Genomic DNA, 27,066 nt, shown 5'->3' with positions numbered 1-27,066 from the left:
TTATGCAATGTTACATTGAAAGGCGCAAGTAAGCAAATTATTAAATCTCTTGTTAAATAAGAAAACAAACATTTTATTTTCTAAAATGCAATAACCTCTCATTTCTTTAGTGGATGCTTGATCATTTGTAACAAATGATGCAAATGCAGCTAAAATAATTTACAAACAGAGGTTTTCTTTAATCTTAAATGAATAATGTGTATATTTGTAGTACAGTTTTGGTTCAAACATTATTCTGAAGATGTCATTTATTCAGCAAATGACCTCAGTTAATGAATAATCAGTTATTAAATTTGTTGATGATTATTCTAATAATTGATTCATCATAATTAATCAAATTAATCATTTCAGCCCTAATAAAAATGTCAGATTTACATCCAGCAATGTCACAATTTTTAATTGAGCCATGTAAACTTTTACATGCAGTGATGCTATTTACAGGAAGTGATATCACGTTTCACATGCATCACATATTACAGTTACTCATTGTAAAATATTTTACAGGCTTGACATCTGTTTCACTTACAGAGCCTTTTATATTGACTTAGCTTGCAATGACAACACATTTATAAGCCATGACATGGCTTTACAAGTAGAGACACCATGTTTACATGCACTGATGTTGCATTTCTGCCCTTTTTAATTAATGAACATTCAGCAGTAAAACAACAGACTCACATATACACCAATCTGAAGGAATAATTCAACAAACAGCAAGCTAAGGATTTATTTTTGTGACAACAAGGAACATAAGAATCTCAGAGTAAAAACAAAACTAACAGAGTCAGCAAAACCTAAACTGTGTGGTGTTGTGTTAAAGTTTACCTGAGTTTCCAGTCATTCCTAATTTAACACTTTCAGCTCAGTCGGTTCACATCTGGAGTGTCAGACTAACAACACTTGGATAGGTCACCTGTCAGAAAATCTTTTAACAGAAGATTTTTGTCTGGATTCACAACTTGTTAATCTGTTAGAATCTAAATGAGTCTTTGCAATCAACATCTGTCACCAGTCTCATTATGATGTTATGTTTACAAACTGGCTACAAGGTTACACATTCTTATGTATAAAATGAAAACCTCATAATGGCTGCATACCGAAAATAAAAGGTTTCATGATAAGATTGATAGAGGAGTTGCTAATTACTATGTTCTGCTTTTAAATATTATTTAAAGTTGTTTTCTCCAGTTTTAGAACTGGATGACAGTTTGTGTTTATAGGTTTGACATAAATTGCTAAAGCACTGTGTGGTTAGTGTACACACACACATACACACACACAACCACACACACACCCCCACACGCACACACACACGCCTCCCCTCCTCCCCCCCCCCCCCCCCCCACACACACACACAAGCATGCACGTACACACAGGACAAGGATGAGATAAAAGAAACATCAGGCCATTAAATGCTGATTTAAGGTTATTGATGTTACAACAGATGATCTGCATTCTAGAAAAACATGTGAAAACTAAACGTTAATTTCTGATTGATAATAGATCAGACAGCTCATTTGTTAATCCAATCTACTTCTGCAGCAATTTACCTCTTTGAGAAAGTACTTAAAGTGATTTCAGCGCTCAGTTTAGACCTTAAATGAGCAGGGAACAAGTTGTTTTTGTCTGCAGATATGTGCAGGAGTTTAACGTTAAGTTTATCAGCAGCAAGGCGTCCGTTGAAGCCTCACCTCGGCCTCGGTGTGTCGCCTGATTAGACAAACAGAGGAGAAAACAGAGCTGCTGCGCTCTGATAAGAGGTGAAGCGCCGATATCATGGCCACCATCCACTCATGTGTGTCTGTTTCAGGAGGAGTAGAAGGAGGTCGGAGGTGTGAACAAGAGAGAACGCAGCCGGTGAGCCGTGAATGGGTTTCATGGTGAACATGAACACGCTCCTCTTGTTCTACAAAAACTCACGAAAAACTTGGCTTTTCTGCCGTTTGAAGTCACAGTCTTGTTCTACATGCATTTTGAAGCCCGTCAAACTTCGTCTTTCTGTGTGAGAAATCAATTAATCATCAGTCTCCGAGGTTTCCAGGGGGGCCATGTCCATAAAAATGTAGGTTACTTTAAGAGAAAGTCAGACTTTAGGAGTGAATAATGGATAGATACGCTCACACTATGATGAGGAAGTTTGAGGGTTTACAGCCCAACAGCCCCCCTTGGGGGGAAGGAGGGGGGAAGAAAATCCAAAATGTCTGAATTATTTATCTTCCCAGGTGGAGGATGAATCCTTATGAAAAGAGAAAGCAGGAAGAGCGCAGTTATTAAATCCCTCCAATGAATACCTTCTTCCTGCGAGAAGCAGCGCTAGAAAAACTTTTTCCTGCTAATAATTCATGACTGCAGGTATTTTAACTTCCCGCCGCTTCAAAAAGCATCACTCCAACTTCTTCTTCATCGGAGCAGCAGAGGCGCACTGCAAGCTTTAAAGCTCTTTGTCAGTTTGTGCCGTCAGACTTTAATCCATCAGGATCAGCTGCTGCCGACGGAGGGAACTCTGTGGACCAGCCGAGGTTCAGAGGCGGACCTACAAAAAGGTTCAGAAAATCAGCCAAAGAGGAAAAAAAAATGTGCTCAGAAAACACCCAAGTTAGAGCCAGAACTGAGTCACAAACACCACACAGAGCTGAAGTTCAGCCAGAAACTAGTCAAGGCAAACTAACACCATAAAACAGAGCCACGAGTGAGTCAACATTCAGTCCGCTGAGCCAACTCCAAGACGAAACACATAAAGAAATCCGAGTTAAAACTGAGTCACTGCAAATCCAACCCCAGAACAACACTAAACATCTGGTGGTCTTCAAAGCTCTGTCAGTAAGGAGATCCGTTTTAAAATAATTCATAAAACCTGAGCTCATAAATAAATATGACAGTAAAACAGATCACCTGGGGACTCTAAAGTTACAACATGTCAAGTAGTGTAGCTAAAGGGATGTGGCAAATAAAACAACACAAAAATATTTTCTTTCCACTGAGGACAGATTTCCTCAGTAAACCAAACCAAGCTCTACAAGCTGTGTATTCACAGCAAAACTATTCTTCAGTGAATCATCTTCAACCTGAAATACAAAACTGAACTACAGACTTACAGTGTGTGTGTGTGTGCGTGTGCGTGTGTGTGTCAGGTATTGCTTCACTTCACACTGACTGGTCTTCAGAGGTATTTTCATCTGTTCCAGGAACAATTTGCAGAAGTGAAACTGCTGATCAAGTTGCTCTAATGTTGACTCACAAGACCTCCATCCTTCACCACAACCTGCAGCCGGACACCAGCACCGGGCACAGCCGAGAGAAGAAGAAGGAAAACGCCGCTGTCAGCACTTCCTCAGGTCACACAAGTCGGTGTGTCACAGCGTCAGTTGTTTTCTGACAGTAAACACCGATCTGGAGAAGCTCAGTATTACCGTTATCTGACACAAAGATGTTAACACCTGGTTACAGTGACCAAAATCTGATAATAGAAGCATGACAACAAATACCTGGAAATCATTATCAAAAGCATCAACAGTCAAAATGTTGTGTATCATGAAAACTAACAAACATCTGGGAACCAAGAAACACACACCTGCAAGCAAATAATCAAACATTAAAAAAACCAAGAAACATCTATGAACTGAGAACCATCAAACACCTGGGAAACGACAAACACCATCCATCCAAAATACATCAGAGTTGATCCGGGTCAGGCTGGTTCACTAAACACCTTCATTAAGTGATTCATGTTCTGCTTCAGGTTTTCTGATCATTGTCATTGTTTAGGTGATTCTGGTCACTGTTAAAAGAGAAACAACATCAGCATGCAGAACTTGTAGCCAATAAGACGGCAGCGTTTCTGAGGTGAATAAGCACCCTGAGGACCCCGACTCAGAGTGTGTATCTGTATGTGTGTAATCGGGGGTGAAGGACAAACAGGAAGTGAGGTGTCATTGGAGTCAGTCAGTGCTCGCGGTTGCACCTTTGGACTGACAGATGTGCTTTTCAGTCATGTGACCTGAGAACAGTCCTGTTCTACACACTCACTCTGATTACCACTGAGGTGACAGGAAGTGACAGGCGCTCAGGCCCCGGGGCCCAACTTTCCAGCCAAATGAACAAGTGGCTGCAGGAAGTAGAAATCCATGCACAACTGTCACTCAATGCCAGACTGTCAACCAATCAGATCCCAGCTCACAGGCTGGTTACCTGGGTGACACCTGAACACCTGTTCAGTCCATCCACCTGAGTCACATGACAGATTTGAATTCCTTGCTCACCAACCCACCTTAAAGTTCTACCAAATTATTGAATCAAAGCTGATAAAACACCAAATCACTCAATCAATTGGTATAACAAATGTTCCTATTTATCAGAGAAGAGGCGGCGGAGGCGTTTGGGTAATCTGCTTCCAGGAGCCCAGCAGGCCTCACTCCTAAGTGCAGCTTATTTCGGTTGCACAGTTTTCTGAAGTGTTACTTTAAGGTTCCACTTTTTGTTTACTGAAACAAATATCGATATCTGAGGATTAGAATTGGCTGATACTGATCCAATACAGAAAATTAGTGCTTATTTGACTTAAACCTTTTTTTTAACACAGTCATAAATGTACTGAAATCCAAATGTATTTAATAACTTTGCAACAGCACAACAAACTTAAATACACCAGTAGCTTCACAGGCTGAGTCAAACATGTAAAAACAACTAAACTTTATTTGTTCAGTCAGTGCAATAAAGAAACTGAAACTACTTTGGCCAAACATGTAAAAAATAAAAAACCTTCTTTCAAAGGGTTCAGAAAGCATAACTAGGAAAATAAAAGAATAAAGCATGACGTCCCTCAGAGGACAAAGCACAGAACTAGACTGAACAGATCTGTGGATCGAGTACATTATCAGAGATACCCAATCTAGAACTGTTTTCAATATCAGGAACAATAAAGATATTATCAGATCAGTGCATCTCTATGAGTTCTGAACAAGATAAGAAAGCATGCCTCATATTTAAGCTAAATAAAAATAATTTGTGCTTCAACTCAACAACAGCAGCAGCAATGTCAGCAGAGATGTGACATGTCTGCAGCCCCCCTCCCGTTAGCTGTGCCTGCAGACGAGTGGACATGGGGGAGGGCACTTTAAATCCTCTCCAGCCATGCTCTCACCCCTCGCCAAAATAAAAGCCCTTTATTCTGTAGCCTCTCTGCTAATTAAAGCATTTAGGCAAAGTGGTCAGAGTTGATTCTGTCTCACTTTCCTTCTTCATGTCCCAAGTGTGTGAGACAGAGATTAGCTAAATTAGTGGGAGGAGGAGGAGAAGAAGAGAGTTTTGTTACAGTCGACAACATGAAGAGGCTCTCAGAGTTCTTTCAAACGCAAAATGAGCTGAAAACTCTGCAGTTCTTTCTCTGAACACAACCAGGACCCTGAATGAGGCACAATCAGTCTGAACCACATCAACTCTCACTGGAAGAAGCAGAAAATAAATACAATACATCTAAGAATCACTTATTTATTCTTTTGGTAAAATTACCCTGAAAGTGCTCTCTTTTTCAGAATCATCAGCAGTAAATATGTGGTTCTGGTCCTTTTCAGAAACCAACTCTCAAAATACTCCCCCAAACAGTCGGAATCACTAAATGTGCCTTGGACTGACTTGCAGATGTTTGAACATCCTGAAAACTCAGAATATTCCTGGAACAAACACATGCAGATGACTGGAGTTAGAAAACCCGATCAGACCACAGCCTGATGTTGGACCGGTACCAGACCAGATCTGAGGACAACAGCAAAGAAGCTGGAGGTTTTCCACAGCCTCTCCCTAAAGGAGGAGGGAATGGTTGGACACCACATGATGGCTGCTATAGGCTCAGTGAGCTGTCAGTTGTCAGGATGCTGGATGGATTCTCAAATCACTGGGTCTGAAATGTTTGCATGCAAGAATATTGGACAGGCTGAGAACAGCTGCTGGATTGTTGGGAACGATGCAGCAACATCTGTGGCCAAACATTTTCCTGAAAATGGCTAGTTTCTTGATGAAAATTACCAGAAAGATGCATCAGTGTAGCATTAGATCTCCTTGGTTTGTTGAAGACAAATTCATTTAAGTTCATTTTAGCTTGTAGGATGCCAAAACATGAGCATTTATCTATGCATTCTTCTATTCCTGAAATCTTTTTGGTCAACACGCCCCCACAGCTTTGGGAAAATCTGCATCTTAATCAGGAATATTGGGTTATGAATGTTGCTCGCGATGGGATCAGAAGTTTCCATTTAATCATTAGAGTCATTAAAAAAACATGCTCTTAATGATTTATGTCAAGTTATTTTTCCAGGTTGGAACAGTAAAGATACTTATAAATTAGATGTAGTCACCCTTCTTCATTATTCCACCCACTTTGTGAACTAATACCTAAATAGACCCTGAGAACAATGCTTCCTCTAACATGTTTTGCAATTTATGACATGCATTGTGTAAAAATAACTTAATCTCAGTGTCATCTGACTGATAAACTTCTCTCCAGAAGGCATTTTGCGCTTCCAGATGCGTCTCTTCACAGTTGAGTTTTAATTTGACAGCCGGGGGTTGTTTTTCAGTCTGGATATTCTCAGTGAAATGAAGTCTGCTGCCAGAAACAAACCGACATAAAAAAGCTCAGTTGATTGATTGCAACAGAAAAAGCTGAGGTGCAATTCGTTAAAGGACAACATCGAGTATTAGTGAGGTTGTCTATGTTTAATCCTGAGGGAATAAGTGACAACATGCAGCATTTTATACATTCATTGAAAGTTTTGCAACCAATTTGAGTTATAAAAGTTATATGTTTTATTTCACCCTGGAAATAAAACAGTTCACATAAATCATTGAAACTCCCAGACTTATATTCACACCCACACTATGTGAATGGAAACTAGTAATCAAAACTGTGTACTGTACTGAAATTATTAATCAAATACTGTTTATAAAAATAGATTTAAAAAGTACAAAAATTGTCCCTAGGAGAAATTTAGTGAAAGTGGTGAGAAAACCCAGGTCTGTTTGGAGCATCTTTAGCTCTAACTTTAGAGAAGAAACTTAATTTACATCCTAAGCAAATCACAGAATGTTGGACTTTCCCTGACTGAAATGGCATTTTGATACTTTTTCCTACTTTTACACAATCGTAGCTTAAGTTTCATGACATTTGAAAATGTTACCCTGGAATGTTGATGTCACACAGTCTAGATTTTGAAACAGAAACTGTGTTTGGATTCAAACTACACTCATGTCCACAGTTTCACATGATTTATACATCAACACTCAGTCAATTTTGTAGACTTTCCCAAAGAACGTTTCCTATTTCTAGAGGACTTACAGTGTTTTGTAAAATCAACCTGGAGTGTAAAATAACCCAAACTCTAATAAATGCCATTACATCTTAGCTTACAATCATTCTTTCAAAAGTAAAAAAGCTGAACAAACCTGTCGCATCTAAACCACTGTAGACAAATAAAAATAAATCATGAGGGTCCATCACTGAACGACATTCACATAATGACTGTTGGTTTGTTATCTGTGGTTTATTTCTGCCAATAAGAAGAAAGGGGTATTGCTTTGGACTCCCCCTCCACCCCTAGCCCCAGAAAAGGCGGGGATCACCATGACAACCAGTGACTCAACAGTTTCTGACGATCTGGGTCGCACATTACTCAGCAGGTTGATTTTTCTGTTATTAATCCGTCATGGCTGCCACTATAATCCTTGTGTAATCTCAGCAATCGTGTCATCTCAGTGTAACGGCGGCATTGAGCAGAGAGCCACTTCCCGCTGCTCATTGGTTGTTGACCAAACCCACAATCCTGCACCACTTCACTGGACCCGGATTTAGATCATGCCCCCAAGTGTGGGGTGAGTCATCAGCAGTTATTTTCTGTTGTTGCGGAGGAAGTTTGAAACATTGCAAAGTTATAAATATTAAATTAGGTGATAATGTTGGTTAGAGACTCTTTATGCGAGGGTGTGAGATGTTTCCGATGTGAGGTCAAGTAAATTTACGGATATGTGACATGTTCTTCGGGTCTTTAAATGTTTTTGAGTGACATTTGCTTTATTAACATCTGAGAGCCACAAACCTGACCTTTAATTGTTGTTGAATTGCAACATTCAGGTTCAAATCTGTTAGTATAATGGATTCATTTAACAATTTCTCCTTTTCGTCTTTTTTTAAATCATCAGAGTTTTTGGCTCCCAGTTTCTGGATCAGAGGAACAAACTGTGACCGTCCTGCTCGTTAGTTTGTGTCGCCTCACTGAGTCTGAAGCCGCTGATCATCACCAAGGTCATAACCTCGGAGTCCGGGGCACTGTCAGGGTGAAAAAACACAAACTCTGTTGTGCAAACCACAGACTCGACTCAATCTGAGTCTCATCCTCATCAGCACTGTCAGAAATCCAAGCAGTTTGAGAGAGAGGAAGGCACTGCTTCTCTTCCAGTCAGACAATCAGTAACAGACTTCAATATATTCAAAGGTCTGAAAATAACAGGCACTGTGTCAAAGAGAACTTTAGGTGGGGGAACTTCCTAAAACCTGAACAAACTGAGTCTCAGAGTTTCACCTAAAAACAGCCATCTGCTGTGAAAGACGCTCGTCCAGCATCCGAGGAGGCGAGTGGGAAGTGAGAGCAGAAAAGGAAATAAAAAAGAGTGCGAGGGCACCGCATGAAGGTGTGTGTATGTGTGTGTGTTCTCAGAACCAAAGGAGAAGCAACAATGTGGTGACACGGTCAACACAACTCGTGAAACAAAGTGTCAGCAGATTACGGCAAAGGGAACTCAAGGACGACGCAAAAAGAGGAAACTGGTGCAAGGACGGTTTTCTGCTGCTTACCTGCTGGTGTAGACATGCACACACACACAATGCGTGAAGAAAAAGACAGAGTGTTCCACGAAGCAGCAAATGTACTAACAGTCATTCAATAAATAGTTGTGTCTGCTTGGGTTGTATGGCGTCGAGGTGACAACGTACCACAAAAAACCAGCAGCTTGACCAACATTTCCCAAGTCCTTTGATATTGTTTAAAGTCACTAACATAGTTCTGATTGGATCAGACAAATCTCACTGAACCATCACTTTTTAAGTCTGATTAACATTTCCTGTCCAGTTTTGCGAGGGACAACAAAAAATGTCTTAGCTTTAACTTTGGACAGACTCTAAAAGTGCCTGAGCAGTGACATATCAGCACTACCGGCACTCCTAAAACCACTATCTGCTGTCTTGCACTGTGTTCTGTGAGGTAACTTTTGGTTAAACTTCAGGTCTTCAGGGTCAAGAACGTTGCAAATAAAACTGTTAGTTTGAGATAAGAGATAAAAACATTTAAAACTGATACTGAAACCTCAGGAGAGCAAGAGCAGGTCGGCTTTTCAGACCAGAGAAGGACTCGAGAGAACGAAGCTCCACCTGGGAATGAGGTCTCTTAAAAGCTTAACCAATCAAAATAACATTAGTGTTGGAGGTTGCTGACCAGATATTGACCATATCTATGTACATTTTGCAGAGAAACGAATCAGGAACATCCAGATATTAGACACTTAGACACAGATAAACCAATGAAAACCTTTATGACCTGCTTTGCACTGTTTAATCTTTGGTTCCTTCTGTCAACATTCTGATTTTATCCAAATAAATGAAAAATTAAATATGACTATCATAAACTGCCCTGTCTCTGTCCACAGGGACAATGTGAAGTTAAAACACCGGCAGTCCCTGTGGAGGCCGTGCCCTTTGTTAATGACCACAGTGGATTGACTTGGACGGGGGCTACAGTGCAGACACATCCAGGTCTTATTGAATTCTCTTCTGCTCTGCTGCACGCACACATAAGTCGGACGGTAATTATTGTCTGGTATCGCTTGGATCAATTTGCATTTAACCCAGATTTTGGGAGCAAAGAGGATTGCGGCGCGTCAAGAGAAACGGGGACAGGCGGCCGTCTTCTCCGCTGCAGCTTCTTGGGCTCAGTCATAAATCACCGTGCCTCACATTCAGCTTTCCAGACATCCGGACAAAGGAGGGACGACGTGAAGACGCCCCCTCCCCGACCCCCCAGGGCACACTGTGTCCACTGGGTCATCTAGTTCTGCCCCACGGGAGCAGGGGAACTTTTCCCAGGCTCATTAAGATGGGCACGAAACGGGGCCTGGTCTGGTGGGACCATTACTTTCAGGTGAACTGGTTTTCATGACAACTGGTCAGACTCCCAGTAACATGCAATATCTACACCTTAAGCTGAACACAATCAGTTATGAGCATAGCTCAGCACAAAGACTATCAACGTAATGTTCAGGTGATTTTACAAAAAGACTATAAACAGGGAAATGTCAGCATTTGCAGAAAGAGCATAAAGTTGGAAAAACAGTTAGCATAGCTTAGCATCATTCATTTAAAAAAATGTAAAACTGTTGGCACTGGTAAGCACAAACATCAAATGTCAAAGAAAAACTCTAAATATTTATATCTCTTAAATATTACTATGAAGTAATGCTGTTAAAATTAGCAACAGTGAAGACCATCAGCAAAGCTTTGCAAGAACATTGTAAACATGTAGGATTAGTGTAGAGTCCTTAAACATAATATGAAAAAATTAGCATAGCTTAGGAACAGAACTATAAACAGGGAGGACTTTGTATAAACTTTCTAACAGAGGAAAGGTTGTTAATATAGTTTACACAAGGAGAGCACTGAAAACTGAATGCAATTTAGCACAAAGGCTGTAAATATAAAGATTGCCTGGGGAGCTGTTTTTTCCTCAAAATACACCTATTTTCTCAAATCTTCCAAAGAAATTAAAGTCCTTTTAGTGTGTTTTTAGACATTTATTAGACATCTCAATGTAGGCTTGTTTTAACCGACATGAACAAGCATAAGAAAAAGAACAGAGTGAGCTGGCCTCAAACGCAGGAACTGTCAGCTATAAACACGGCAACTTTACTGGATGAGCTTCATAATAATGATACATCAGTTCAAGACGGTTTTATTCCAGTCTTGGTTTTTGTTGCTGCTATATCGAATTGATCATTTGCGTTAAATACACAGAGGCACTGCTACCGTATGAAATTGTAGTAAATCCATCTAGAAATGATGATTCTTGCAAAACAATTTGCAGATTTATTTTTATGTAAACGTCCGAGAAGTTGTCTTTGATGATAATGAGGAGGGGGATGAGGAGGGGTCTTGTGTTCAGCCTGTTCAACTTGAATTTCAGAATAAAGGAGATCCTGTTTTCTCTCACCAGCACAGTACAAATATGTATTTCAAAATTTACCATGGTTCTTTCTTTATTTAACAATTTTGCTTTGTCTAAACATAGATTAAAAATAGAAGTCTAAATAAGGACGACAGACTTAACATTGACTCATCTCAAACAAAGGCTACAAACAAGCAGGGATGACGTAGTGAACCACTGTAAACAACATGGTATTCAGCCTTTACAGAAATATTTTAAACAGAAGCATTTGGTGCATGTCTGCTGCACTAAAATAAGTTTTTCATTATGTGTGATTTAATTGTCTAAATGGGATAAAAGGGATTTTTTTTAAGATATTGTGGCATTCAGCTGATATATGGATGCCATAGACCCACATAGACTCACATCTGACTCATGTGTGCAACATAATCCATGTGGGGAAAATAAAGCAAATGTTTTGAAGTGTGCAGAAGGATTTATGTGATCCATGTTAACAAATTAAGATATTATTTAACCTACAGTCTGACAGACTGGATTTGGCCTTTAACACAGTGAGGTATTGATCGACCCGGTTACGCCTGTTTTCCTGTCGGATCATCACTGTCGTACCTCCATTCATGTGTGAACACATCCAGACTTTAGCATGTGTGTCACATCGATCGCTCCCACCGACCCAAAACTGATCACAACACAGACACACACTCATAAAGTGCAGCATACAGTAAACACACACACCCAGTGGGCTGTGGGAGAAGAAAGAACACACACAGACACACACTCACATCAATGAGGCCTATTGACTCTGTTCCCTCTGAGCACGCACAAAGCCGGCCTTTCAAGTTCATCTGGACTGATGTAATAAAATTGACACATGCAGTCGGCTGAATTCTGGGGCGCCTGTTACCTAAACTCTCATTTCCAAAGCACTGTCACCTCCCCTCACTGCAAATGAATCAATTACAGAGCAGCATAATCCTGTTAGGGGCCAGATGAATGCATACCTCCCCGCTGGCAGGTGCTGGCAGGCTGAAGGGGCTTATTGGAGCAGGCGATATCAAAGCTGGGGTTTTATGTGCCACATTAGAACCACTGCAGAGCAGCGAGAGGAAGCCGCTGCGCCTGCGCTCGCCACCTCAGCCTACACAGCCAAACGCTCTGCCAAGCAAACAAACCAAATAACATCGGGCTGCAGATCTGGAGACGACTGACATGATTTATCTCGTATCAGCAGCTTCACTGGAAACATTCTGCTGCGTTTTAAGGCACGGGTCAACCCGGGGGACATCAGACTTCTGGAAACAAAATGTTCCAGCTAGGCTTTTACCACAACATAAAACCACACTGCAAAAACACAACAACCTTACAGTTTTGGTACTGCAACTTTCTTGGTACACTTTAAATTGGTTGCAAGTAATTTTAGCAAGATACAGGAGCTTTTTTTTAAATATTTCTCTAATATTGATGAGCAAGTACTAGTTCCAAACGCAGATATTCTGACATTTTTCCTATGTTCCTATGTTAACACATTTTTCCTATGTTAAAAGTACGAAGTAGTACTTTTTCATCAATATTAAGGAATTGCTGACTTAAAACAAGCTACTTTACCTTGCTGAAAAATTATATACAAGTTAGTTTTGTCTAATTTCAAGTGTTCTAAGATTTTTTCCCTAGAAACTAGACTAAAAATACCGGTCGGTTTTGCTTTGCAGAACTCCTTGATCTCTTGTAGAAGTAAGGTTGAAAGCATAGTTTCATCAACACAAAGATTAACACCGATAAAAACACCATTTGTTTTTCCTCCAGTTGTTTCCATGACTAATAGAGAAATCAGTAAGAGTTTCATTAAACCAATAGAGTAGACACTCTGCAGTTCATGGTGAAACAACAATAATGGACAACAACTGTGCATGGAAATATGTGTTGCACAGATGATGGAGTGAAAACAGGCTTCTGTCAGCTGTTGCTCTCGCCACATGAAGGATTAGAAGGAAGGGCCGTCTGGAATATTATCCAGAGTAAAAAGCATTCAAACAAATCTGGGCTCAATGTGGTGCTTTTCATCTGAACTCACAACTCTAAGAGTTTCTATGACATGAACTGAACTGAACAAGGCGTATTCTTTGTTTTTTTCTTTAGCTTTGGTTCAGGTTTTAATAGGAACAGCGGGTCAAAGCGGTGGCCTGGTTGGAGCAAGCTCACTCCAACACATTTATGGCGTGTCAGAAAGTGGATTCTGAGGCACTTCGTCTTAGAACAACCACGAGCGTCGGCACGAAGAGGGACCAGAGGGGCGATCGAAGCCCCCTCCCTTCCCGCCCTCCTCCCACTGCCGTCGGGCCAGGCCATTGTTCACCAGGGGAGGGGGTCTTCAGCAGATAAATGGCTGCATGTTAACCATGTTTGACAGGGCGCACAAAAGAGGACACCTCGGGTCCCATGACGAAACCGGCAGCCCCACATCACCGTCCCAGAGAAGTTTGACCCCCCGGCCCCCAAACCCAGGAGCTACAGGAAGTTTCTACTGCTTCACTTTACGACTGAAACATCTGACATCAGAGAACGTTTGAGTTCCTGTGGATGATAGTTTGATGAAAAACCAATCAGGATGGTGAAGAGGGACCTCTACTATGATCTCTCATTGGAGGGAACCTGTTTTCTTAGACTGACGGCAGGTTGGTTAGTTTGTTCATTTTACAACTCGTAGAGTTTGAGGTAAATTTTTTGGGACGTTTTTATACCAGATGGTCCGGTAGACTCAATTCGACTGGTTGAAACATTTGTTACATTTTCATCTGGTGCCCTTCTCTTTCACACTGTGCTGTCAAATGAACCAAAGCCTTTAAAAACTCAGTTACCCACTCAGAAACTTAGAAAATAAATGAGTGATTTCTGAGTTGTGTACAACTTCCTTGTTTATAAAAAGTAAATAAAAATGCAGTAGTATCCGAGTTTAGTGGTTGTAGGTTTGCAATCTTTGGCAAAACACTGCAAAGCATTTTTCCTGCTAACACTAGACTTGCACTTTTGTTTTGTTGTATTTACCCAGAAGGCCCTGCGCATCAGTCCACTACCTGCTTTTGGGTTATTCTCCTGTCCGTTCGGCATTCACATATGCATTAAAATCGTACCAGAGTTAACTTCAAACAAACTAAAACTACATTTTTAGCTGGACCAGAATTTGCTTTTTTGACCTCCATCAGAGTTTGACTGGACTTTCTTGACAAATAAACAAGAGTTTGGTTAAAGAGCACCAAACAGGGCTGGTGTGAATGCACACTAAGTCTCAAATGGGTCAGTTGTCCATCATGGATATCCAGGTAGTTTTGCCAACCTGTGGTGGAGAGCTGGTGTTATTTTTGTCATTCCTGCTGGGTCACTGGGTCAGTTTTCCTGTATGAAGTGTGTTTAGTTAGTTATTCTGTCTGTGACTGAGTAATCAGTCAGTTTTTCAGCTTTTGATGGAGGAGTTTGTGATTTTTCTCATCTCTGATGGGAGGTTGGTCAGATTTGCAGTATCTGATGAAACAGTCGAGCTGTTTTGCAGTTTGGAGAACTGAGTCTGTTTTCAGTGGATTTTTCAGTCTTTGGGGATTTTTTTAATTGAATGTTGAAGCATTTGGTCAGCTACTCCATCTGTAACACAGTACCTTGTTAGTTTTCCAGGCTGCGATGAGTTTCTCTGTCTCTGATGGAGCACTGGGTGAGTTTTTCACCCTCTGATGAATCATTTGCCCAAACTCTCAGTCTACGACAGAGGATGGAAACAGACTCTCGGTCTTTGACAAGCGTTTGGCCAGTTCTCCATCATTTGGTCAGTTTTTAGTCTGTGACAGAGTGACACATGAGTGTGTTCAGCTGAAATGAAGCAGTGGGACAAAAGCAGAAAGCGTCTGTCAGGCTGCAGGCCGACGGAGGGGGGGTATTTTTTAGCCAGGGAGGGGGATTATTGTCCTTTGCTAACCTTTTCAGCTCTGCTGCCTCTTTGAAGGTTGACGGGACTTACAAAGCACCTGCCCCGTCTCCGAGTGTCCCCCGCCTCCCCTGGCTGCCCCCCCTGACCTGACCGGCATTCCTGGCCAACAGGGGGCCCTTCCCATGACTACCTTTACACCCCCGCCCAAAACAATCTCACAAAGTCTGGTAATCCCACAGCAAACACGGCTGTGAGGCTCAGAGGCGATGCACGAGACTTCTCACAGCTGAAAGGTGCTCATCACCGTGGGAACCGAGAGTGAAGGAAACGCTGCTGAGGTGCACAGGCATCAAAATCTGATACATTTCAATGATTATCATTTTTAAAATCAACTGTTCAACGTAACTCAACAAAGTGTGTGTGTGTGATATGTTTCTTTGGAATCATTTAAACTAGTTTTAGTAAAAGTTGACCTAATGGCTCATCTGCAGTTCTTCCTATCAGTAAATTCCTCCTAAACTTGAGTTGATCAGGAACCTGTGAGCTTCCTCACATTAAGCTTCCCTACTCTCATCGTATCTGGACTCTCGTTTGTTCGTGGTCATCACAGCGGAGACGTTTCCTTCAGACCGGACAGTGCAAGCAGCTCTGACAGGAGTGTCAGCTCTGATACCTTCATACTGTGAGGTCAGTCCAGCAGGACTCTCCCTGAGGCGGCCGGGTCGCACCGAGAGGCGCTCCTCTGCCTCATTACTTTAATTGGCAGATCTGTGACCAGCAAGTGATGAGAGAAACTGATCTGATCTGGCCTGAGGAGGTTACACTGCGAGTCCAAGTGGACAGAGGTAACGTGAACAAAGTCCTCCATGAGATGCAAACTCATGGAGAAACAAAAGAAAAGTTTTAAATAATCAAAGCAAATGTTCGAGAGCATAAAAACACTTGTACAGACAAAATCTCAAATGAAAACAGTCAAACATCAACTGCCCAACGGTGAGACATGTCTTCAACACTCAGATGTCTTTAATTTCACTGGTTATCAGAGTTAAAGAGTTCAGAAAAAGAACATTCCTGAACTTTATCAGACCAATAAAACCCACAACTTTCAATATCCAGATCTTGACCAGTACCAGAACAAACCCAAACCAGCGCCTGAATGAGCCAGCTGTCACCAGTTACTGGATCTGATGCACCAAACACCAGATCAATATCTGACCAATTAGCAAGACTACACTAGAACCAATATAATAAAAACCCAAAAAAACTCAAACAAGACCAGCATTAGAGCAATTAAAAACCTTGATGAACCGCACCAAAACAAGAAAAATAAGAATCCAAACCCAGACAAGTGTCCAGTCAATATCACATCCCAGTAGCTACCCAATAACTATCCCAGAACCAGGCCAGTACCAGGCCAATAAGAACCTATAGCCAGTCCAAGTAGAGCTAACACCTTCCTCATACATCAGACCTATATGAGGAACCCATAATCCCAGTCCAACAGTATCCCAGTACCAGAACAATAATAACCCCTTCAGCTCATTATCTGCCTATCTGGTCAATCAGCCCAGTTATTGTTGGTTTCCATCAATCATCCTGACGATAACCTGCAAAGGACTCGGAGGTGAACCCAGGACCATCCCAGCAGAGGTGGGCGGAGCCTGGGGGTGCTGGTGTGGGGAGGGGGAGGTTATTCAGGCGTACAGTGTTGGTCTGGACACACAGATGTCATGACACCTTAATCCAGCCATCCGTTATTGATTGTTCCATGTGTGTGACCTTGCCGCAGGAGCTCGGCCATTCAAATGCACCTCTACGGTTAGGGCGGGGCCTACGGACTGAACAGGTTGTTTTCTCTGGAGACGGGTCCTAAATAAGTTAGGACACACTCAGGTGATGTGAACTGGGAGTCAAAAGGGAACCAGAATCCAGAAGAAAGTGACGACATTAATGAGCTGATGGAAATTAAACAGCTCAGTTTAATTTGACAAACAATTTCTCTCGAGGTTAATCTACGAAGCTTTCTGTTTTAATCTGACCCCACCACCTGCTCCTACATGTGTGTGTGTGTGTGTGTGTGTGTGTGTGTGTGTGTGTGTGTGTGTGTGTGTGTGTGTGTTGTTCTCTGACAGTTTCTGACTGTTTAAGTGTGTCTTATCTCTTCATGCTGATGTGCCTCTGCTGTGACCTGAGAGTGTGTGATGGTGTGCTTTATTGTCTGGTACAGGATGCGTGTGCTACAGTGTGTGTGTGTGTGTGTGTGTGTGTGTGTGTGTGTGTGTGTGTGTGTGTGTGTGTGTGTGTGTGTTATCTTTCTGCCCTGATGCACCTCCGCTCTGACCTTGATGAAGCCTGTTTAGGCTAACGGCAACAAAATGTCACCAGTCGGCTCCGGGCGCGCTGATGAACAAAATATGCATGGTTCAGTGAAAGTGAGCGCGTGTCAGTCACCTTGAAAATATGACAAACAACAGAGTTTTACTGCAACAACATAAAATACCGAGGTACGATGGGAGGTGGAGGAACATTGGTGACTCAGAGACGAGCTGCTTTCACAAGAAAAGAGAAGAAGAGATGCTTTACGAGGAATAAAGGTGGCGGCAGTGGGTGGGGGGGTCCTGATATGGTTTAATGCACGGAAAGACGCAGGACAGATGTGAAAGTCAGTGAGTGACGGAGAGTGTGGGTGTTTAACAAGTCAATAACTCTCAGACAAATTAGTTTTTGTTGGATCAAGTCCAAACTGTTTTGTTAAAATAAAAACTAAATCAGAACAGTCCGGAGACGATCTCAGGATTCCTTCTTAGAGAAAAGAAAAGTTGTCTGCATTTTTTCTCATTTCTGTCCAATTCACACACCAGAACTGGAAACAAAACTAAAACCCGTCTGCCCAAAGATGGCTTCGTTCACAATGCAGAACTTGATGCTCAAATCGAATTTATTCTGAAATCATATATATGTATATATATAGAGAGATATTTTTGCATGGTCAATATTATTATTATTACTAATATTATTTAAGCTTAATTCACTAGAAAATCCCACTGAGATTAAAAAGTGTCTTTTGCAAGAGAATTCTGTCCACGACCGGCATGCAGAGATTACAGAATATTCACAGCCAAACAGAAAAAAAAAGTTAACACTGTAATTAGTTAAGGATTCCTCAGTTAAAACATTTGCAAACAGATGATTTCTTCTCAAAATCATGAAAGACTGTCTTAAAAATATTCAGTGACAGCAGCCCCCTTCGCTCCATGTATTTCTGCCACTGACTCCAATGGGATGGAGCACAAAACTGAAAAGATTTATTTCCAAATTCAATTCTAGGTTTTGCCACCAAAAGTAAAAGTAAGTTCTCACAACGAAGAAAATATCCTCTGGTGAATTTCAGTTGTGTAAGCCAACAAATATGAAAGAAGAAGTCTTATAAAATATATGTGAAAAATACTAGTTATAAGTGAAAGAATCTGTGAGGGTAGCTAGTACTGTTTCATATATATTGAGAAATTACTGACTTAAACAAGTGCCGATATATAGCTTCCTAAAATGCTACTTGTAAGTTATTTTCCTCTTATATTTAGTGTACTAAGATATTTGAACTAGAAATGAGGCCATAAATACTTGGTAGGATTTTGTGTTTTTGTATTGTACTAACACCGCTCACCGGTCCACAACTGTGACAAATGGAAAGTGACGTTAAAGTTGCATCAAAACTTGTTTGGTTGTTCCCACTGGAATCACATTCAAAAAGATTGGATACTAGTCGGATTCAGAATCACATACAGAAGTGGCTCAAATCTGACTTAAAAAGTCAAATATGTGGCACATCAGAGTGTTCACACTTATTCTGAAAAGCCTGACCTGGTAACTTGATCCCAAAAAAATCTGATTTATGCCACACAACCCAACTCTGTTATCAGGAAAATCGGAACCTGTGTCAACCACTTCTTGTTGTTTCAGATCATATCAACAGGAAACAAACTGTTTCATCACATCTAACTGGTGTCCTCAAGCAGAGGTCAGAGGTCAGGGACTGGTAGGATGCTGATCCACAGCCAGGATCACCTGACACACGATGATGCCACAGCCATCCTGACCTCTGACCCTCACAAACATCATCATCCCACCGTATCACACTTTCATCCAGATCAGGAGATAAAGGTTCATCATGTGGGTGACCCTCCGTCATGTGACTGTGATGTCACCATGCCTTTATTTTGGCGGTGGGTGTGTGGGGGGGTGTGGGGGTCTGCATTAAGCAGGCTTCCTGTTGTTAACAAAGGGCCCTTCTTCTGAAAGCGGGGCCCCGGTTCCTCCTCTGCTGTCCAACCAGAGGTGTTTGCTGAAGTAAATCTGCCTAAGTCGAGCAGGAGGGGGCCGAGGGGAGTCTGACAGGAGGTACCGGGGGGATGAAGGTGAATAAAGATAATCTGCTTTTCTTCACAATAAAAGCTTTCATGGGGGGCGGGGCAGAAAAATTAAGAATTCATATCACATGCTGCATTTTAGACTTGATTCCTGACCTGTAAAGAAACAGAACAGCCACGGGCCCCCAGGGGCCTCTTACACAGTGAAGCTCCGGATTTGGAAACATTACATATAAAAAATACTAAAAACAAGCAGCAGCAAATGAACTGAAATCCAAACGAAAGTGAGGAGTGAGGAGAAGTAGCGAAGCTGCAGACGGAAGGCGGTTTTTAGGAAATTTTCTCATTTAAAAACAAACTTTCAGGAAGTTTTTAGTTTCTGATCGAAGCGTCTGCCGCCCGGGAGGAGGAGCTCCGCGAAGGCCGCCGCCACCGCGCCTCCTCCTGCCTCGCTTCTTCACCTCCTCCTCTCCGCGCTCAGTTCCTTTTCTGCAGCTCCTTTCATCTGGGATGGCGGCGAGCTGAGCGTCCCCGGCGGCGCTTGCAGCCTCTGAATGGTGATTAAGGAGGAGCGGAGGAGCTGCTTTCTTTGTTCTGCCCTCAGGGAGGGGGTATTTACCGAGGGAGGGGGGCAGATATGAAAGACATTCGGGTCAGAGAGCAGCAGCTCCGAACTGCTTTTAAACCGCTTCATCAGAAAACCATAAAAAGGCCCCCGTCATGTTACTTTAACATGATTCTGCTCACCAGAACCCAAAATTCAGACAGTTATAGATCCTGGAGTGAAATTAACCAAGTTCAAAGTTAAGTGACAGAATCAATTTGGACCAAACATCAAGCTGAAAATCCCATCCTGACACGACACAGCTTCTTCTGCCAGTCACAGGGTTCGTGCAGGATTCACCAACTCAAATTTAAGACTTTTTAAAGACCTATTGAAGACCATTATGAGTGAAATTTAAGACCTATATCACAACAGATATGAACAAAAGAAATACAGGGGACCAAAACAGAAATTTCTGGGATCTTTTTGTGGCTTTTGGAAGCAGCTATGTGTTTCTCACATGGCATTCGGCTCTCTAGCTAGCTAGCAAATATTAGCAGTTACCGGTGGCTTTAACCACCGTGAGTCACAGAACACATCTAATGAAGATATCTGCACACAACACAAGCTTTTGCCTGATAGAAAAGTTCATCAAGATAAAGCCAACATGATTAGATAGTCCTTCTACAAAATTTGAGAAATGTAATTAGCATATTTAAGGCCAACTTACATTTTCTTTAACAAATTTAAGACATTTCACAGCCTTATTTTAGGTAAATGAGTTTAAGACATTTTAAAGATGCATAAATGGCCAGAATCAGATTGAAGGGACAAGACAGAAGCACAGCTGAGAGGTGGGAACAATACCAAACTTAGGTCAACAAGCACAAGAGTTTCTACCAGCATGGAGTGTGAGGCAGTTAGTGTGTCAATGTGAACAGGCCTTCTGTCAGCGAGAGTCAGCTTCCATGAAACTCCTGTCAATGTGCACAGAGCCGCTGTCAGCTTGAAAAGAGCTCCTGGTAGCTCCTGTCACATGATAATCAGTCAGTTTCCTTCCATCATCAGTCTGATTTAATGAAGTGAAATTAGAGGGAAGTTGGGGTCGACTGACACATACTGTCAAACAGACTGCTGTCAATCAGAGGCACCTCCATCTCCCTCTTAATTGTTGGAAACGAAAATAAGACACAAACAATTACATGAACAAATGTGGCCATGGCATAGTCTGTAAGTATTTTTGGTCAAGTTTCTCATGCAATTATCTTGAAATATGACAAAACTAACTTACAAGTATCTTCTCAGTAAGTTACTTGTTTTAAGTAAATAATTCCTTAATATTGATGAAAAAGTACTAGTTCGGTTGGTAGGTAATTTCACTTATAACATGGGAAAAATGTTTTGTCAGAAGTAATATTATCTGCCAGTGGAACTAGTATTTTTTTGTTATCAAAATGAATTACTGACTTAAAACAAGCTCCCTTATCTTTCTAAAACGTCACTTGTAAAATAGTTTTGTCTTATTTCAAATGTACTAACGTATTTAAACCAGAAACTAGACTAAACATATTTGGTAAGATATTGTGTTGTTTCAGTATAGAGCAGGAGTGTCCAAAGTGAGGGCCCGGGGGCCATTTGCGGCCGCCACAACAACTTTGGGTGGACTAAGTTTTGATATTTCACTGATGCCAGGCCGTTCAAGACACAATCATCTTAAAATTAAAAATTTAGGGTGCAGCATGAACTATTCATCCAGATTTTTGCTTTCAGTTTAATTTAATTTATATGAACTAATGCACAAAAATGCAGACTTGGGCACAACACATGAATAAACTTAGCAACAGAAAGCAGAAGTGAGGCATATTCTGTTATTATTGCTGATAAAACTAAAACAAAGTTAGAAAAAGATGATCAACCTGAAAAATGTAGAATGTGGTTTGCTGTGTTTTTAATTGTACAATAATTACGCATCACTTGTCAACCGCAATCCAAGTGCTCTGCTAATTTTTATTAAGATTTTGTGTTGTGTTTATTGTTTTCTTAGCAAATAAAAATGTAAAAAATACATTTGTTTTTGTTGTTATTAAAAAGAAGAAGACAAATAAATTCAACTTGACGTTTTTTGGCCCCCACGCTAAAGTGTCTGGACACCACTGATGTAGAACGTCAGGAGAACAGAACCGTCGGGATGAAAATGAAGACAAAAACCCAACAGGTTTGATCCGAGCTGATAGCTGACAGAGAGACACTGAGCTGTGGCAGAGACAGGATCCTCCTTTCATCCTGAATGGTTCAGTTCACTCCCTGCAGCTTCACTGACAGCTGTGGTTCTGGTTCTGATGGAAAGCCTCCAGTCCACTCTGAGGGAACCATCAAACTGCATCACACACAGACACCGAGAACACACACGCAGAACCATCCGGACTGTAAGCAGTTCCACCCATGACGACCTCCAGCAAGAAGAACCCGATCAACCTGATCAAAACGATCCGCTTCTTAAGAATCTTCAATCCAAACCGAGTCAACGAGTGAAAGTTTGTTATATTCTGATGCAAGAAGTCAAATCAAAATGTAAAAAGAAATGTTTTTCTTTTTACATTTCAGATTTTCCATATATTGTTCTGTTTTTCCGTCCTGCTTCATGTGAACAAATTATATAAACACAGAAATATATTCTAATATAAATCTATATATCAAATGTGGCAATGTATTTATTATATCTATAAAAAAGAAAATTTGATTTAAGACTACATTTATTCTGGACATGACAGTTATGGATAACAAGCACAAAATTATTTTGCAGCCTGAACAACATGTGACACACACACACATTCAGACACACACACACACACACCCGCACACACACACACACACACACACACATTCAGACAGTCAGCATCCGAGCTCCAGCAGAAAACAACAGACTTTAACAAACATCTGCAGCCACACAGCTGGATGAGACCTCCAGAGGTGGAGAAGGCCACAGATCCTCTGACCCCCCCATCCCCCAAAAGTTAGATCTGCAGCTGACTGAGACGCCCAAAGACACCCAGAGGGAGGGGGGACCCGCAGGAGCCCTAACGCACAAAGTCGCATAAAAACAAGAACCAAAAACTGTAAAAAAAAACTGAGTGAAAATAATAAAAATTAAAACTCTCAGTTTAATTTAAATGGGTAAAATTTAAATAAATCAAATGAGAAGAAATCAGAAGCAACAGAGTATATGTTTTCCTTTAACCAAACGGATTACCCCTTGAATATGTCTGACTGTCTGACTATGAAAATAAAGACTAAACATAAAAATCCAAACCTCTGATGATGTGCAGTTTTTGTGGTTTTCTTTCATAAGGGCTGATCTACACCTCACGCCTTGACTGATGTAACTAAGAGTTTTATTTTATATTTTCCATTTCTAATAATTTTTTACATTGAAAAAAAAAATATTATCTGCACCTGTCCAGTTTGTATAGCGTCAGTTCCAGTTCATTGTGTTAAACAGAACCGATTCTGTATCTAGTTTCATTCACCATTACAAATTATATCTACAAATATATATATACTTTTTAACTCTAAGGAAAAACGGGAACTCCCTCTAAGAAACAAACAAACTGAATCACAGAGTGACGAGCGGTTCCCCGGACACGCGGTGACCCGCATGCGGAGCTCCGGGTAACGGTCCCCTCCCCGCAGCGTCCCGCTCCAAACTTTCTGCAGTCTGTAACACTTGTAGCGGAGTTGCGGTGTATGTGTGTGTGCGGTCTTACCGCTCTTTCTGCGGGGGTTGAGCTGCTTGCGCCTCTTCCATCGGGGACTCTGGGCCATCATCTCCGGCTGTCCCGGTCCTCCTGCTGCCTGAACAACGGCACAGACACACACAGAGTCAGTCCCAGACCGGGTCCGAGTCCCAGAACTCCTGATCCACTCCCAGAACTCCCGATCCACTCCCACGGAGGCGCCCCGCACTCTCTGCGGACTTTGTCAACACTTTGTTGGCTGGAGAGCGCGCACCGAGCCGCGTCCCCGTCAGCCTGATCTCTGATGAGGAGCGTCTCTGCTGGTCTGACAGGAGGAGGGGACACACACACACACACACACACACACACTCCCGTACAAACACACACAAACACTCACACACTCCCTGTTCCACCTCCTGACCGAACTACACCCAACAACTAACTTGTTGATCTGTCAGGCCTCTCCAATCACTCATCAATAAAAGTATCGATGACATCTTTGAATATTTTCTGCTTATATAACAGCAACATTCAGGCCTGCTGACATGGAATCAGCTGCGCTTTAAATAGGAATATTTCTGCTGCTTCACTTTCATCCATCCATCCATCCTTCGTTCCACCCATCCATCCATTAATCCATCCATCTATTCATCCATCCATACATCCATACATCCATCCCCTGCGGGAATTAAGGCAGATCTAAGCCCAGCAAACAGAGCGGCACCTCGGTCACACAGCCTGTCACATACCGGTCCACTCGTCCATTCATCCATTCTTTAATCCATCCCTTCTTCCATTCATCCCTCCGTCCCACCTGGAGACTCTCCTCTCACCTGTCCACAGGTAGAGCCGTGCAGGTAAGTGCTGCGCTCTGATTGGCTGCGCGGAGTAAACTGTGAGCAGCGGAACAGAGAGGATGAAGAGCAGCGGAGGGTTCGTCTTACCGCTGTTTCCTGCTGCGGAATCAAAAAGTCCAGCCGGGTCTCGGTGAGTCCGGATGGGTCCGGGCAGGTCTCTCAGTCCGGGTCTGGACCGCGAGTCCGGACTGCAGGTTGGTCCGCTCCGTGTGCCGCCTCCCGCCGCCTGTCACCGCGTCTTTCTGCCTCATAAACAGCCGCGAGAACTCGTGGCCGCACGCGCCACCTATCTTCACGCGGAGGGATAATTGATCAGCTTGTCTGTTCACGCGCTCCGGTCTCTGCTCCATACCTGAAGGCTGCACCTGATTGGCTCACAGGATGTTACCTGAACAGGTGAAGCGTCTCACCTAGTCAGGTGGAGCATGCGCAGAGGCCTCTGAAATAATGAGTCACATGTAAACAGAATCGATGGGAATGTCAGAAAACATCAAAGGAAAATATTTTTCATCCATAACAATATTAAATTGATTATTTCTAAAATTGTTAAATAACATCACACAACAATCTATTTCATTTAAATAATCTATTATTATTATTATTATTATTATTATTATTATTATTATTATTATTATTATTATTATTATTATTATTATATAAAATGAATGATACATGTACATATTTTAATCACACAGGAAATGCATAATATTGAAGAAAAATCTAGTTGTCTTAAATTTCATATTATTATTATTATTATTATTATTATTATTATTATTATTATTATTATTATTATTATTATTATTATTATTATTATTATTATTATTATTCATACAACAGAATATTAAACAGCATTACAGATTTTCTACTTTTATAGACTATGAATATGTGTTGTGAATATTAATGTGAAATTAAGAAGAGCTAAATTTGTATTAAGACCTTTTTTTCTTATTTATTTTTTTTATTTATGTATTCAACCTTTTGCTAAAAAGAGAACAATTCCTCCTGTGGTGATGGATAGAGTTTGATCACTGTAACAGCTTTGGGCCTCCAGGCCTGAGGCTGCAGTATTGATGGCTCTGCTGACTCACAGCCAGAGCTGAACACCTGAAGGAGGTCATGTGACATCTCTGAGGTCATGTGACTGTCTGGTTTTACCTTAATCCGAGCTGTGGGGGTTTATGGTGGTATTAGGGGTGTTTATGGGTCAGAGTGGGGGTTTAAAGGAGTATTACACTAATCACAGTGTAAGTGCTCCCATCACGCTGACAGAGAGGGCAGAACATCTGTCCTCAGCTGGGTGCAGCTGCAGGGAGTTCAGTCAGAAACAGGTGAACCGGTCACTGAAAGCAGATGTTGAACAGGTAACTGATGTTAATGGAGTATAAATATTAAATTCTCCAGACCTGACTGGATTTCTGCTTGCTGGTGTTTGGCAGCAGAAAGTTCTGTCCGTATCAGAGTATTTGGACTGATGTACTGTCAGCGTTAGAGAATAAATTTAGCCCTGTGGTGGCGCGTGCAGGTTGATAAAGACCCTCCGCTTCCTGTGGAGTTCTGATGAGTGACAGCGGCTCCCAAACTGGATCTGATGGGAGGATACCTGCGTGTTTCCTGGCTAGCGCTGCAATGATTTTCTGCATCCCACAGATAACAGCTTCTGCGTTATGATAAATAACCGTTACAGCTTTCCATACGACAACGCTTCTGTGAAGACCTCAAAATGCTTCAAAATCCTTTAAATTTACTTACAACAGTGTTTCCATCTGGAGGTTAAATAACTAAATAGTTTAAGATTCACTGCAGGTCAGCATTTGAATTTCACTGGACAGAGTTTGGAGAAACTGAACTCAAATAGATTCAAATTAACAGAACAGAAATGAACCAAAACAACTTGAGTTAAACTCAAATGAACTAAAATGACCAGAATTAAAATAACTGTAATGGACTGAACTAAAATGCACTGGACTGGACAAAACTTATTTAAACTTAACTTAATTTAACTGATCTAAAGATATTTGAACTGCATCAAATTGAAGGGAACTGACATAAACTTAAGAAAACTGGATTAAGTTAAAATAAACTGAAATGACCATAAATAGAATAACTGTGGACAGAATTAAAATGCATGAGACCAGAGAAACTGAACTGTATTGAAGTGAACTGAGTTTATTTAGTTTAACTGGTTTGAAATTATTTGAACTGAACTCATTTAAGATGAAATGAACTGAACTAAATGAACTTTACTTGACTGAACTGATTTGGATTCAACTTTAAACTTTCCAAACTTTCAGTTCACACTGAATTGGAACAAACATTAAAAGTGTGTATTGGAAACTCAGAGCAGGAAGTAGCAGTGAGCTGTGGAGGAGTTTCCTGTGCTGTCTGACACAAACACTCCAGGTGAAATTCCTGGTTTCATCCCAATACATCTTCACTCTCACAGCAGTGAT

The 27,066-nt window shown here is 41.4% G+C and overlaps 1 protein-coding gene across 3 annotated transcripts in view; it reads right to left on the bottom strand.

Annotated features, from left to right (window-relative positions):
- Positions 1–24,883, bottom strand: part of LOC103460027 (zinc finger E-box-binding homeobox 2-like) — a 44,734-nt gene extending 19,851 nt beyond the window's left edge. For 2 of the 3 annotated variants that reach the window (XM_017303190.2, XM_081604596.1), the window contains exons 1-2: positions 24,704–24,883; positions 23,790–23,877 (exon numbers count right to left, since the gene is read on the bottom strand). In XM_017303190.2, the coding sequence (XP_017158679.2) occupies positions 23,790–23,850 (61 nt within the window). In that variant the 5' untranslated portion in view covers positions 23,851–23,877; positions 24,704–24,883. The other variant, XM_081604595.1, reaches the window with a different exon arrangement.
- Between the last annotated feature and the right edge of the window lie 2,183 nt (positions 24,884–27,066).

Source organism: Poecilia reticulata, chromosome 2 (assembly GCF_904066995.2).
Source record: "Poecilia reticulata chromosome 2, P_reticulata-male-v2, whole genome shotgun sequence".
NCBI lineage: Eukaryota > Metazoa > Chordata > Actinopteri > Cyprinodontiformes > Poeciliidae > Poecilia > Poecilia reticulata.
The sequence above is the reverse complement of the archived record's forward strand: the minus strand, read 5'-3'. Positions and strand labels throughout refer to the sequence as shown.